This window comes from Anastrepha obliqua, chromosome 3 (genome assembly GCF_027943255.1).
Source record: "Anastrepha obliqua isolate idAnaObli1 chromosome 3, idAnaObli1_1.0, whole genome shotgun sequence".
Lineage (NCBI taxonomy): Eukaryota > Metazoa > Arthropoda > Insecta > Diptera > Tephritidae > Anastrepha > Anastrepha obliqua.
In genome coordinates, this window is record NC_072894.1 from 124863242 (window position 1) to 124879349 (window position 16108).

At 36.8% G+C, this 16108-nt stretch overlaps 2 protein-coding genes across 2 annotated transcripts; one reads left to right on the forward strand and one right to left on the reverse strand.

Annotated features, from left to right (window-relative positions):
• Positions 1–8559: 8559 nt before the first annotated feature.
• Positions 8560–9531, forward strand: LOC129241402 (uncharacterized). The gene is made up of 2 exons (XM_054877690.1): positions 8560–9087; positions 9154–9531. The coding sequence occupies exons 1-2, from the start codon at positions 8629–8631 to the stop codon at positions 9529–9531; spliced, it is 837 nt and encodes a 278-aa protein (XP_054733665.1). The 5' UTR covers positions 8560–8628.
• Positions 9532–9545: 14 nt separating this feature from the next.
• Positions 9546–12878, reverse strand: LOC129241401 (pre-mRNA-processing factor 6). The gene is made up of 5 exons (XM_054877688.1): positions 12652–12878; positions 12269–12586; positions 11003–12203; positions 9969–10922; positions 9546–9867 (listed from the first exon to the last, which is right to left on the reverse strand). Exons 1-5 carry the CDS (start codon positions 12747–12749, stop codon positions 9643–9645), a joined length of 2796 nt encoding a protein of 931 aa, XP_054733663.1. The 5' UTR covers positions 12750–12878; the 3' UTR covers positions 9546–9642.
• Positions 12879–16108: the final 3230 nt, after the last annotated feature.

The window sequence follows — 16108 nt, forward strand, 5'->3', positions numbered from 1 at the left end:
AAGTTGTTCTGTTAGTTTTTCTCTCTCTTATTATAGAGTACCCCACTCGGTTTCAATGTCCACTGGAGATGTGAAACAATAAATGTTGAAAACAGAGGCCCCTATTATGAGTTAGATTCGATCTTCGATATTCGTTGGTTGTCGAAGATCAAAAATCGAATGTCAATTTGGTATTATGAGCGGTGCAGCCCTGTCGAAATTTTCGTTGAATACCGAATTTAGAGTCGAATGCAATTTTGCTTTCGATTGTGTTGCGTATTGTGGGTAAACTTGTTAAAATGTAAGTTGTTTGCGATTATTTATGGTTTTATAGTAACAAAATAATAAATATATACTAATTTTGTTAATTTTATGCAGGTCGAAAGTCGTGAGTACCAAACAGCAATTAGAAAGGCTAGTTTCATTAATGGAAGAGGATCCACAATTCGCAAAAGGGATTTGCACCAAAGTTCAAGCAGCAAAAAAATGGGAGGAATTTGCAACGGAGCTGAATTGCTTGGGACCACCAGTTAGAACGGCAGCAAAATGGATTAAGGTTAATAATGGTTTTTTTTTGTGATGTTTATAGAAATACATTTTTATTTTCCCTTGGCAGGTATGGGCTAAAATACGTAGAGGAACTGAAATACATATTGTTTTCGAATGACGAATAATTGAATAAAGAAAATTTATAACAAAAATAAAACAGAAAGTGGGGCGTAAAGGTTTCTTCTTAATACTTTTTAGATTTTTCTATAATATTGAAGAGATTTCATCTCTTATGCTGTATTTGCTATAAAAATGTGCTTTTCTTTGTTGTAGATCAGCCTCTGTACTACTAAATTGTATCCATCTTTGGCAAATATAATTTTCCAGGACATCTATTATTTCCGATAGCACAACAGACACAGTGGTTTGAGCAAGTCCTAGCATACCTTCATTACCAATACTCAATTGGTACGATCCCTGATCATCAAATCGCAGAACTGTGGTTAGCTTTAAAATATTTGGAATGGATTTGGCTCGGGTGCACTGCTGCAACTGGTTTTCTGTACTGGACAGTAGGTTCATAAACGCCTCTTTAGATAATCTAAAGTTCTTTAAAAATCTGTAAGCAAATTTCTGTAATATTAAGTACGTCAACACATTTTGAAAACTCTAAACTTACTCAGTGGAAGCCATTTCTAGGGGGTTGGATGCACCCCTCAACTGTTTACTACTTCTAGCTAGTTCCACTAATCTTTCATCGTCCGATGAATCGTGGAACCACAACTCCGTTGTACTCATTTTCACAAAAAATACTTTTTTTAACTTTTAAAAAATGTTGTTAGCAAAGAATTTCAACACAATCGATTTAACTTTTATTTTGATTTGCTGTATCAGCTGAGAAAAAATTATCTATTGTAAATGCGTTGAGCGATCGAAATTCTTGAACGAATGTGCACCATAATACCAAATGAAAATTCGTTCGATCAGCACTTTCGACTACAGTCGAAGATCGAATGTTCCTCATAATAAGGGCCAGAGATTTTCTTATAACGGTCGGCCCTCGACAGGCAATGGCAAATCTCCTCGTACATTTCTGCCATGAAAACGATTCTCATAAAAAACTTAGTTTCTCAGTTTTAGTACTTTTATTACATTCACTTAGCCAGTTCAACAAACAACGAATACAAAGGCGACATCTACAGTCAGATTTCTTAAATCTTGCTCATTAGTGTTGCTTGCTTTCATTTTACCCGTTCACCTTTTTATTGTTGCAGCTGTGTTGCTTGTTCCCTTGCGCTGTACCTTTTGGCTTTTCCCGTTGCTTAAGTGGATTTACTTATTAGAAGTTCCGAGTTCAAATTCCAACTCAGGCAATTTTTTCATTACTTTTTTTTTGTTAATATTTGATTTTTATTTAATTTCGAACTGTATAAATTAAAAAAATGCAGAATCACGCAATATCAGCGCGCATCAATTTCAAATTTTTTGCATGCATTTACATACATAAATATGATATTTCATTTTTCGTCTCATGCTTAAATTGGAGCACACGGGTTCGAGCCCTGAACCAGTATATTTTTGTTTTTCATATTATTTCGCAATGACAGTTTTTTACTTAATTTTATTTTTCATTTACCCGTTCACCTTTTTATTGTTGCAGCTGTGTTGCTTGTTCCCTTGTGCTGTAACTTTTGGCTTTTCCCGTTGCTTAAGAAGATTTACTTTTTAGAAGTTCCGAGTTCAAATTCCAACTCAGGCAATTTTTTCATTACTTTTTTTTTTTGTTAATATTTGATTTTTATTTAATTTCGAACTGTATAAATTAAAAAAATGCAGAATCTCGCAGTATCAGCGCGCATCAATTTCAAATTTTTTGCATGCATAAATATGATATTTCATTTTTCGTCTCATGCTTAAATTGGAGCACACGGGTTCGAGCCCTGAACCAGTATATTTTTGTTTTTAATATTATTTCGTAATGACAGTTTTTTACTTAATTTTATTTTTAGAAATACTTTCTTAATATTTTGTTAATTAATTGCCTTCCCAAGCAATCAAACTAAAAAGTTAATTCCAGCTGAACGTGTGAACACATACGAGAAATGGAAAAACGACATTCGTATAAATATTTACTCATGTTTGTGCGTGTACACGTACACACATCGATAACACAAGTATCGGCAATCCAAGTACTGCAGTAACAACAACACCATACGAGAAAGCCAAGTCAGCTACCACCAATCCACTTTATACTCTCGCTCGCCACACACAAAGCAGATAGCAGCACATAACAGAACTACAAAAAGCATGAGAAAGTGATTCAGTTTTGTTAGGCAATATTTTGACTGGAAGGTTGGCATCTTCTGTAATCACGCTTCTGTGAAGTCGAATTGTGGAATGACCTGAGGCCGGGAGTTCTGTGTTGTGGGCCAGTTCATGTTGACGGAACGTCCGCACTAAGCCTGCCATCAATATGGGTGCCATGGAGGAGTCCGCGGCATTCAGGTTGGCTAAGGAGGGATGAACCGGGCCAGGGGTGAAAACCAGCAGCCAAGAGTTCCCGTGGTAGGCAGTAGTGGGATAGCGTATCGGAGTGAAATGCCACTACCAGCCCGGCCAATATGGTTAGACCGCAATTTTTTATTATTTTTTTTTTTTTTTTGTATTTTGGAATTTTTACTAAATTAAATAATTACATAGACTATGAAAAATCAATTTCGTCATTATTTTCAAAATTTTATTTAAATTAATATAATTTGAAAATTTGTAGGGAATTTTTTTAAATGCGGTAGAAGGCGGTGAGTGACAAAATTCATATAGCAAATGAGAGCTGGATTTGCAGCAAACAACATTTTATTGCAATATGTATAAACCGGTATACTTCATGGAGTAATAAATGCTTTTCAACGTCGATTAGTTTAAGCAGAGCTAAATCAGAGTAAATCAAAGCAAAGTAATATAAATTCGTAATTTTAAATTTCAAATTAAGTATTATGAAATAATTCAAACTATTTTAATCCATTCATTATTTAGCAATAATAATTATGGCATTTCGATAGCAAACTCTGCTATCATCAAATACGGCACCAAATGTGCTTACATTTGCAGAAACATTGAAGGCTAACAAAATTGAGGAAGATAACATTTTGAAACTGATCCTAGAGAAACTAACAAAACAACATGAATTCAATTTGGTACTCGAAAAAAGACTGCAAAACGTCGAAAAATATCTGCAAAATAAGTCATAATGCCAAACTTCCTGAAAGTAATGCTCTGGAACGCAAACGGGCTTTTAAAGCATCAAAAAGAGCTGGAATTTATTTTAGATTCTCAAAAAGTGGATGTATGTTTGATTGCAGAGACACACTTCACAAAGGAGTCATCAATAAAAATTAAAAATTACAATGTTTATCACACTATCCACCCTAGCAACCGTGCAAGAGGAGGGGGTGCAATTATCATCAAAAGAAACTTGAAACATCACGAAGACCAAAAAATATTCACGGAAGAATTCCAGGTAACAACTGTTACGATATACGCCAAAACTGAAATATCAATTTCCGCGGTATATAACCCTCCACGACATACAATCAAATGCGCCCAATATATTGAACTGATAAACAGCCACAAGAATAGATTTATAATGGGTGGCGACTTCAATGCCAAGCATACTCACTGGAGATCGCGACTCACAACAACCAAAGGAAGAGAACTTTACGATGCACTTAAGAAGACAGGATGCATTGCTATATCGACGAGCAGCCCAACGTACTGGCCAACAGATCCACATAAAACACAGGACTTAATTGATTTTTCATCGCTAAAAAAGTATCCATCGCTTATGTAAACATTGAGAATGGCATGAATATGTCACCAGATCACTCTCCTATTTATCTAACACTGCACGAAAATGTTACGACAATACAACATCCATTTAAACTGACTAACCACCTTACAGATTGGGATTATTTTAAACACATCTTGGAAGGCCCAGATGACCACCTGCCGATAATCAACACAAAGGATCAACTCGATGACGAAGTACTTCGATTGACAAATAGCAACCAACGCGCAGCTTGGCAGAGTACACCAACTATAAGGAAAACCATTTCAGGTCACAAGTATACCAAAGAAATAAAGGAAATGGTATTGAAGAAACGGAAAATACGAAGAAGATGGCATCAAACAAGATCACCTCTTGACAAAGCTCAGCTAAATAAAATAACCAAAAAACTTAGCGACGAAATTAAAGCGTGCAAAAACAGTTCATTCACAAAATACCTGCAAGAATTAACAAATGAACGGAAGACAAATTATTCACTGTGGATATGTACTAAAAAATTAAAACAACCGTTATCTCAGAACGCACCCATCAAGATACATGGAAATAAGTGGGCCAAAACAAATAAACAAAAAGCAGATACATTCGCAAACTACCTCGAGGAGACGTTCACACCATATGGATCGGTAATGGCTGATGATATGGATCACGACGGCGATAGCAATGCTATAAATGAGATCCCTCCGGTTTCACAAGACGAAATATTAGAAGAAATTTCATATCTAAAGATAAAAAAAATCGCCAGGCTACGACCTCATTACTGCTGAAATATTGAAACAGCTCCCGAACAATATTATTGCTGTATTGACGAATATCGTCAACACCGCATTTAAGCTAAAATATTTTTCAATATATTGGAAAACAGCGGAAGTCGTTATGTTCAATAAGCCAGCTAAAGATACACACGATGTAACATCATACAGGCCTATCTCCCTCCCCGACGCACCAATTTGGATTCCGCACGAAGCATTCGACTATCGATCAAGTACATAGGATAGTGCGAATAATAGAAAATGCTTTTGAAGAAAGAAAAACCTGCTCTGCGGTATTCCTTGATATTATATATCCAAGGCGTTCGACAAAGTATGCCACTATGGGCTACAGAAGAAAATAAATGCGTTGCTACCCAAGCAGTATTCCACCATCCTACATTCGTATTTATCCGACCGTTACTTCAGAGTAAAACAAGAAGATTCGTATTCATGTCTCAAACCAATCAAAGCAGGGGTTCCCCAAGGAAACGTACTTGGCCCTTTATTGTATTTGCTCTTTACATGCGATCTGCCATGCAATTCAAACTGCGTAACAGCTACTTTTGCCGACGATGCAGCTATTCTTTCGATAGGAAACACGGAAAACACATCGACATCACAATTACAATTAGCCATAAATGAAATATATGACTGGACCAATAAATGGCATATTAAATTAAATGAAAGCAAGTCTGTGCATATAAATTTCACCCAAAACAAAATCAAATATGTTCCAATATATTTAAATGGTAGACAGGTTCCATACTCAAATACTGCAAAGTATCTGGGCATGACTCTAGACGCCAAGCTAAGATGGAAAGCCCATGTAAAGAAAAAGAAAGAAGAAATGGAATTAAAATACAGAAATATGTATTGGCTTATGGGAAAGGAACCAGCACTATCCACCAATAATAAAATGATTGTATACAAACAAATTCTGAAGCCTGTATGGTTCTACGGCGCACAGTTATGGGGCTGCTCCAGCCAAAGTAACATTCAATCTATACAAAGGCTCCAAAACAAAATTATTAAATGTACAGTCGGTGTTCCGTGGTATATCCGTAGCTCCGATCTTGAACGCGACCTAAATATTGACTCGGTGGCAGACACGATAAAAAAGATAGCAAAAGCCCATGATGAAAGGTTAAAAAACCACGTCAATACGGAGGCCACTATTCTCGCTAATCCAGCTAATTGGAGAAGAAGACTGAAACGCAGAACGCCCAAAGACTTAATGTACTAACCACACCTTAGCGTTAACTGTTGTATATACCTTATTTTCTAAATTCTAAACAAATTGCTCGTTAGTTAATAAAATTTTTCTTTGTAACTAGTCGCAATGTAAAATAATAAACAAAAAAAAAAAAATTCGAAATAACCTCACTTTTGTGCAAGGGGGTGAAAAAGTAGAATTGAAGTGCGAGGGATATATTTTCAACAGAGTGCTTGTTGAAAAAAAGAAATATTTTCTAGGAATCGATTTTCCGCTTTTCAACTGTTTTCTACACTTTACAACTAGTTTTTATATTTGGTTACGTAAAAAAAAGAACAAATTATAAAACTATTTCATTATTATTTTTTTAATATGTTTTATTGATAATTAAATAAAGTTATTTGCACCGTAAAACAATTTTTTTTTTTTTCAATGCTTTATTAATTCCTGCACTAGTTCTCAAATTGGTCAGTATTGAATTCTTTCAAAGCTAGATAGCGACACCTAAAATTTATTTTAATATATTGAAATTTTCGTGAAAATCCTTACTTAGTGCACAAAGGACAAACTTAAAACAGACAAAACAAATTGTCAAATTAAATTAGTGAAGTTACGCTGATTAACAGACAATCTAAAGATTAAAACGCAAACACAAAAGCGTTCACTTTTCACAATTTTTATTACAATTGAAGATGAACTAGAAAATAGTAAATATTTAATAAGTTCAAAATTACCCTTTTGTAAAAATAGAGTAAATATCACAGTTTGGGTCCAAATGGAACAAATGTGGCAACGGTGGTTATACGTACATAATTTAAATCTGTTAAGTTGAGCACTCGGCTACAATAAACAGGTCGCCTCAGTCTCCTGGAGTTCATTACAAGCGGATTACACTCTACTTATTTCCCTAGCAAAACGTGGGTCGTATCACAATTTGATGACAACGGTTCCAGGGATGAAGGTTGAAGAAAAATGTTTATATCGAAATAAATCGTAATATTTAACAAAAACAATCTGCATATCTGAAAAATTCGTACGAGAGAAAAAATCGGTTAAATTAAAAATACACATATCATCACAACACAAAAAAATAAAGCCAAAAAAATTTAGTTTATTGTATTAAAATATGTCCGCAATAGGGTTTTTATGGCATTGCTTCTTTGTATAAGTTAAAGTAACAGAGGCGCAGAATTAAAGCTGTTGTTCAAATTCTGCTTTGGCACTCAATTTTGTGCTTAAACTTAATTTTGTATTGATCGTACGTTTGCGTTATGATCATAGCATTACAGTAAGAATTCAGCAACAACATACCTATGTCCCCGCTTAGCGGCACCTTCGAACACGCGTTTATCGACACAGTTAATTTGCCAACAATAACTTCAGTTGCTGATCGAAGCGTCCCGCATTACAAAAAGAAAATAGCTTCGGTATGCCTTTGCATTTCCCCAGCCTTTGCATTTCCCCAAAATAACGCCTCTTGTTATCCCGCTACAAGCAACGGAATGCGTTTGCACATTCATACCTATCAGAGGTCTCTCAAAACTCACTTGAGTGATAGTAGGGCATTATAAGATTTGTCATAGAGCGAGTAACATCGCTGTGAGCTTTTAATAAATAAAAAAAGTAATACGAAATAAAAAGTGTTTTGTATTAATTTATAATATATTTTTGTATTGTTGCCTATTATAACTATGAACTTAATTAATGGAGTTTTCTTTTATCGCAATAATGTTTAATTTATTCCGCCCAGCGCCGGAGCTGTAAAATCTTCGTGTTCTTCTCTATTTTTGTTGTACTCTGATCAGGCGAATGTGCGGCATTTTCTACCCACTACAGAATATGAAGGTGAGAGTTGTTCAGCTGATTTTGTTTTTATCTGTATACACAATTTCGTCGAAGTAGTTACACAAAAACTTTAATGTTAAATTCTTAAATATTATATTTAATATATAATACGCATTATTATTAAATACATAACACGTGTGAGTGTTGAGTTCTTCGGGTTTTATTCTCAAATGAGATATGCAACATTTTCACAGGGTGTATGACAATATTTAATAATCTCGACATATAATGAGCAGAAAATATTTTCGACAAAAGAAAATTATATAAAATATGGCAGAGACCAGCAGAGCTAAAAGTCTTGTTGTATATCGCCAACCCTAATGTTAATTTAAGAGAGTTCATGAACTCTTATCCATATTAGTCACCCTGTCAGGCAATAAAAAAGCAGCACTGGCTGCCAAACATAAAATAAATGGCAACATTTCAAGAACTCATTTAGACGGTTACACGCGGAAGCAAATGTCATTTCCTTTAATCGATTTGAAATTAAAAGCACATATAAAGTAAAAATGGATCCAATAGACGTAGAAATGAATGCTATTCATGGCGAACATTCGCCAGAATTAGATGTAAACACATCAATCGATATTAATGTAAACACAGAAGAACTGGATGGCGCTCTAATACGTTATATAACCACTTCTAGTCGGTTTCTTTTTGTTGAACGAGAGGAAACTTGGAATGATTTTCTATTAGCAAGCAGGGATAATAGTGAAAAGTTCGGCGATTATACAACAGAGCAGCTATGTGATCATTTCCAGCAAAAAGTGCTGCCGAATATTTACAACTACGCACTTACGCAGCAACAAAAACAGATATTGGATCTGTTGAAATTACATCCCGAATATGAACGTACAGCTAATGGACATATTCGCATGTCCGTTGATCGTCGCATCGGATATGAACGTCGACCGAAAGAAGGCGAGAGTTTCTTGATGGTTAGACGTACGCATCAGCTGCGCGAACTGGCAAGTTGTTGAATAAGTATAAATTCAAAGAAAGTGAATTTATAAATGCATACACTTTTCTCGCAGATAAATGAATCTACACTAACACCTACTGAAATGGAAGCAAATAAGGAATTTGATCTAACTAAGCAAAGACTTCCACCAACCCATACCCTACTACTACGTGTACCATACGAGCAGCAAGGCACAGGCTATAATTACCAGTTTTCAAAACAAAACGCTGCTTTAATCTCAGCTGCGCTCTCTAACGATTTCGAACTGTTTGGTCGAAGATTAATAGAACCAAGAGAACTACATAGGCGCTTAAGAATTGCAAAGCGCGATTTCGAGCAATATGGTCGCATGCCTGAGAATTGTTTAGATGCCGATAAATTACTTGCAAAAATCAGAAAACTGAAGACCCTTCGAGAAGCAATAGTGAATGTATTTTCTAGTCGTTTTTAAGTTACGATAATTTATTCCATTATTATTCTGTTTACATTTTTTTAACAGATATTAATTTTTATTACTTATTTATGGAATAAGCTATGATTTAAATTTTAAAGAGAATATTATTTATACGGGTATTGATAATTGTTTAACAACGCCATTTAAAACCTCCGGCGTCTTGAAGCACCAATTTTTAATGTGTTTGCTCACGCTACACCAGGCCTCGCCATGTTTCGGTTCTGCGGCTACACAACGTTCTAAAACTTCCTTCTGCTGCTCTTCGGTGCCGTGCAGCAGCTCAAACTTGTAAAAATTCGCCCAAGCATCACCAAGATCGGGATCAATTTTAACCTGTACGCAATTAAATAAAATATTTGAATTATAAGAAATTACGCCCAAAACATGCATATATAATTTTTTATTTTTTTTATTTTATTTTGCATCTTACTTACCGTACGATTAAACCAATCACGGCACTTTGTGAACTTATGTTCGGACCAAAACAATTTTGAGACAGCCAAAAGCACATGCGGGTCGTGTTCACATTTTTTGAGCGCATCAACTGATTTCGTTTTGCGCTGCGGTTTCGATTCCATGAAAATCGCCTCCGCCCACAATTCTCCAGAGTTGGGGCATTCCTGTAAAGCACGTGCCACCATTGTGCTGGCAATTTCACTCAGTCCGGCACGCAGTTCAACCCGTATCGCTGCCAACCATAACGCCGCAGTTCTGGGGTTCCGCAAACGTCCACGCTCTAATATTGAACGAGCTTTAGTTAGAGTGCCCTTGCGTTCTTCCAGTGTAGCTGATAACACCCAAAGTGGTATAGATGTTGGACACCTCTTAATGCCTTGATTGTAGGTTTCCGCAGCTTCATCTAAATGGTTTTGTTGTTCTTCAATCTGTCCTTTCATCATCCACAGTTTCGGGAAGTCGGGGAATACCTTGACAGCCTCATCAAGCAGACGTAAAGCGTCTGGCAAATTGTCTAAAGCCCATTCCAACCGCGCGGATTTCATCATAACACGGGGTGTTGGCGCCGACGAACGCGCCTTTGCTAGTAGACGACGCGCACGTTCGTATTCAGAATTCTCGGACTCAAGCTTTACGGCGGCTAACCAAATATCCTCAGAATTGGGGTTGGCTTGAAAAGCTAATGACAGTATGCCACGAGCAGCCGGAACATCACCAGCGAGCCACTTGGATTTGGCGCCCATTAACCAAAGTACCTCAGATTTAGGGCAATGTGCAACAGCGCGTTGGAGTAAGGCCTCCAACGATTCACGTGTGCCATGGCTTTTCTCAAAGTAAGCAGCACGTAACCAAATACTCTTCTTTGAGGGAAATACTTGAAGGGCATGCGCATAGACAGCGCGGGCACACTCGAACGCATTCTCTTTAGCACACTATCAAAAAGAAAAGAGATCAGTGTTACTTTCGTATCAATAAATTCGTCACCTATTTCTATAACTTAATTGATACTTACAAATTCAGCGTCATCGATCCATGTTTGCTTGCGATCCTCCTCCTCAACTCCTATACCAATTACAGCTTTCACTATAGCTTGGCAGCAATGCACGGCACCAGATTTTTCGGCCTCGATGGCTTCCTGGAACCAATGCTCCCGATTGATCTCCACGCCATTGGCCGAAAGTGAAGCCAATGAACGGTCAATAATTTTATCTACCATGTGCTTATTACCATTTGCTTCTTCAAGTTTGGCGGCGGTTGTCCAAATTTGGCGGTCTGTAGGTATACTTTCACGCGCTTTATTCAAGACTTTGCGTGCATTCTCGTAAGTTTCTAAACGTGCCAGCGCCAGCCACAATTCGACGCTAGTATTGCAACACTCAACAGCGCGTGATAGTAGAATACGCGCATCATCGGGATTTTCCAATTCCACAGCGGCCTTCCAAAGGCGCACGGAGTTGGGAATGTGTTCTAGCGCCTTACGAAAAACACGTCGCTTCGCCTTCGTCTCCGTTTCTAAATCGGCGGCCTTAATCCATATACGCACCGACGTTGGAATGTGACGTGCCGCTTGTGCGATCACAGCCTTAGCCGTGTCTGGCGGTTGCAAGCGTGCTGCCTCTAACCATAAGTCTTCCGATTGAGGATTTATCTCGCAGCCACGCATAATAAGATTTCGGGCCATTTGTACTTTGCCAGTGACTTCTTCCAAACGTGCTGAGGCAATCCAAGCTGGCGGATGGTTAGGATTAGTTTCTCGCACACTTTTCAATAGTAAGCGCGCTTTCTTAATATCATTAATATCGCCACCGTATGTGGGTATCATGCTTTGCAAGTCGGTGAGATAACCCTTCGGATCTACAACAGTTTGCCCCGTCACAGAGTCGGATACTTGTGAAAGCTTTACATTCATGAGCGTATTACGGGCCTGACCGATCTTCCGTAAATCTAAATCGCCAGTCGGTGTAAGCATACCAGGAGTGGCTACACCTGGTACGATTGAGGCCAGGCCAGACGAGGGATCGAGTGTGGAGGCAGCTTCTCCACCAAGATTGCGTGATAGCACACTATCAGGAAGCGGTGTGAATTTCTCTGCGCGTGGATTACGTTGCTTGCGATTGCGACTGTCACCTACTTCAGGTATAGTTGACCATTCCTCAGCGGTGACGTTGGCCAGCGAACGTTTAAGATCGGAAAACTGTTGTTGGATTTTTGGTCTGAAAAAGTAATTCATTACTCATATTAATTAACGATAAATCATATTAGAAATATAACAACAAACCTTTCTTGACGATAGCGCTCCAAATCTTCACGCATTCGACGGTCTCTGTATTCCTTACGTTTCTCATCCATGCGTTTATCAATTGAATCATAAATTTGATCAGCTTCCTCGTCATCCTTGTCGTATGGGTCTTTTGAGAAAAGCGAACCACTATAACCGCTGAATTCATCGTAGTTTGAGTCATTCAAATCTTCATCTTCCTCCTCCTCTTCTTCTTTCTTCTTGCGCTTTGCAGCAGGCGGTGCATGACGGTCATCAGACACATCGTTGGCATCGCGTGCAGGACCAATATCGGAACGGGTAGTGAAACCAGTGGCGCTAGAAAAACATAGATTTTATTAATTTGTTTGTTTGCTCCCCGCAGTTTGTTAGATTTCTCTCACCCTCTACCAACACCAGCAACATAACCAAGCGGCGCAGGTACGCCAAGAAAATGTTTTTTGTTGCGATTTGCAATAACCGCCGCAGTTATATTCGCCATTTTAAGGATATTTTCTCTAATCTATATGAATAAAGTAACTAAATATTTAGCAATTAAAATTATTTTGCTGCTATCGCGATGTTTTCTATAAACGTTTCTGTTTACTTCAGGAATACTATTGATGATTCTGTGTATCGTAGAGGTGCAAAACCAGCTACGGTACAATCGATAATATCGATAGTTCTGGTATTCCAAACCTATCGATGGCTTTAAAACACTTATAATACCCGTTCACATATGGCACAGAGAACATAAATTCATAGAGAAGCTTCAGGAACGAATGGGCAGGTTAAATGTCAAAACATATCAAAACGAGGATAGGAAGTTAACAGAAGAGAGTTAACATAGCGGAGCGTAATCAACAGAAATAAATGTAGCGTTTGCATTGAAATGTAAAATGCCATGATTTGGTGTTAGGGAAAAGAAAATAACAGAAGACTTGTACATTTTTCTTTCATGCTTATTTGCCGTCGGCATTTTGCATGCGCAAATGGATTATTTCTTGTGAGATGAATAAATTAATTCTAAGTAACGCAATAGCACCGTAGGCCTAAGTAGCTACGTTCTCTGTATGGCAGACTACCTTGAAAATTGACAATCAGCTGTCAATACTGCTTTGAGAGGTGTTTCTTCATAAAAATTATTTTGGTGGAGTATTTCGGTGTATTTGGTTTCAGTAATTATTATTAACGATATGAAGAAAATTCAAGGAGAGGGAATATTTAATTTAATTGCGCATTAATTGGCTGCTAAAAATAAACAGTTGGAGCAAATCCGTATGCGGCATTTACTGAGGTTGCAAAACATTATGGCAGCAATGCGCATGGGATACTCTATGTTACATTTTATAATAAGTAATAAGATGACAAAACGGTTATGGACACACGCTTTTTTCTGTAAAATAAATCCCTAATTAATAATATTTAACAAAAATTTTATTAGAATTATGTTTACAGACCTGTTTTCTTTGCCGGCATCCATTTGATTTAGTTTTTATTTTATTGTTTCTCCTTACATTCGTAATAATAATTATCGATAACATAGAAAACACAGGCTTGTATGTCGAAAAGTATCGTTATTATCTAGGATTATTTTATAATTTCAAATTTTGGGAGAGAAATATTGTATCGGAAATCGCGATTTTTAATTACGGATTTTGAGTTAAGCTCTAAAAAGTAGATTATCTACTTATGTATATGTGAACGACATCGATTTAAAAATCGCTCATTGCTCTGTGAAAATCGTATTCTAGGGATCAAAATAAGAAACTTTGCCGAAGGAAGCATACCTCTAAAACGAATTCTGATGTCCCCCAATTTGGGTGGAACTTTTGGGTAGGGGCAAATTTTGAAAAATCCCACTTTGACCCATTTAGAGTGCTCCAATCGAGTCCAGATGTATGACCGACCCCCACTTACTTTGGACAGCCGATCCACTCATGCCAGTGGCACACCCCCTGGAACTCTCCTGGGGGGTTCCCCATACAATCATTTCAAAATATCACCATTTTTGGCCTTTACATGAAAAAATCAGCTAAATGGCTATGTTTTTTCTTTATTTTTATTTATTTATAATAATATTGATTATTTATTTATAATAATATCTATTTTTTTCTTAAGAAATTTATGCAGTCAGAACATATGTAAATGAAAAAATTAATTTAAGTGAGTTAAAGAAAAGAAACTAAAAAGTTCAACCCAAATTGGGGGACATCAGAATTCGTTTTAGAGGTATGGTTCCTTCGGCAAAGTTTCTTATTTTTATCCCTAGAATATGATTTTCACAGAGCAATGGGCGATTTGTTTGGCTCCCCACAAATCGACCCGGCCTAGTGTACATATGTATATGTAGTTCAACATTGCCTTGTAAAATTAAAAAAAAATTAAATAATTTATATTGCTGCGCAAACTATGTCCATAATTTTCATAAAAATTTTCATTTAATTTAATTTAATTTATTTGAGTCTATGATTATAAAAATCTTACAGACAAAAGTGATTATATTGGCAATGATTTAGCATGATTTACTAATGTAAAACCAAAGCCAAAGGAGAAAATTATTTTAGAACAGGCTATCATTATATACCTGTCATTCAGCTAATTTTTGTAACTATGCTATAGCAGTAGTACAAATAGTTTTTCGAAAACAGCGTTGGATAGTCTGACAATAGTCTGCGATAGCATCGATAGTCTTTGCAGAAATTGCGAGAATTATCGATGTTCACACTTTACTTATCTTTTGCTGCCGGGTTGTCATTAACAGCTGTTAGCTCTAGATGGGTGACATCTAGCGGGAAAGTATATAGTAAGCGAGCATCGCGACCTCTACGTGTGATATCCTCAATGTAATTGGCCGGTTACGAAACAAATAACAGGAAACGAGAGAATACATATTTTACTGTTAAGTGTTTTTAGTACAGTTGAGTTTTGAAAAGTTTGCTAGTCAGGGATTTTAGAACATCGAATATATAGGCACCATATTGAGTTTTGCTCCACACAAATAATGAAAACACAACACATCTCTCACCTCAACATTTCACCTATTAAATTGCTAACTATTCTTGTGTTTTTGAAATGATAAGCGAGTACATAAAATTTCTTATACAACATTTTTTCAATCACATTAAAAAATGAATGAAATGGTATAACAAAAAAAAATTGGGCACCGTGAATTGATGTTGAGCCGTACATGTGTGCAGCGGGGATAAAGACGCGTTACGTTTCGTTCTCACAGTAGTCGGTTCTACGTTTCCGGAGCGATCCGGATTTATGTATATCCGGCCAAGGACTATCACCCCAGCAGCATTTCCCGTGCGTGTATGCGATATGTTTGTGCTTATGACTTACTTATGTGTATACGGTTGGTGTGGAGCAGAGCTCGTTGCATGCAAGCAAAAGAGAGATAACTTTAGACCTTCAGATACTATAACTTGATTTACTATACAGCTTCTACAACTTCTTACTCAGGAGTTATTATTTTTATTATAATATTTTTGATGTGAAACATCTATAGGCTCACTTGTAAACCGAATCGTTGACGTGGGGTCGCCACGCTATACTAAGGTATACATATATATATTTTATGTGTAGTAGTATGAGGAGTGCTAACCCAGCAAAACCCGCGTGACCGAAACTCTAACACAATTACACTTTTTTGTGTGTTACTAAAACATATGCACTCGTATTTGTTTGGAAATCGACTTTATTTTTTTATTCTCCGTCACCTTTGGCAAATGTGTAAGCAGTAAGCAAACTTCATTCATATATTTTTTCTCATTTTTGCATCAATAGAAAAAAAAACAAAAAAACGGCAAGTGGCTGTCAAAGCAATAAGTCAAAAAGATATCTTTTCTCTCTTTT

Excerpts from the sequence above, each read along its gene's own strand:
- LOC129241401 (XM_054877688.1), bottom strand. The coding sequence starts at position 12,749 with ATGGCGAATATAACTGCGGCGGTTATTGCAAATCGCAACAAAAAACAT. Across the intron at positions 10,923-11,002 it reads GGATCGATGACGCTGAATTT|TGTGCTAAAGAGAATGCGTT; the intron begins GTAAGTATCAAT and ends TCTTTTTGATAG. Across the intron at positions 9,868-9,968 it reads GTGATTGGTTTAATCGTACG|GTTAAAATTGATCCCGATCT; the intron begins GTAAGTAAGATG and ends AATTGCGTACAG.
- LOC129241402 (XM_054877690.1), top strand. The coding sequence starts at position 8,629 with ATGGATCCAATAGACGTAGAAATGAATGCTATTCATGGCGAACATTCG. Across the intron at positions 9,088-9,153 it reads CGCATCAGCTGCGCGAACTG|ATAAATGAATCTACACTAAC; the intron begins GCAAGTTGTTGA and ends CTTTTCTCGCAG.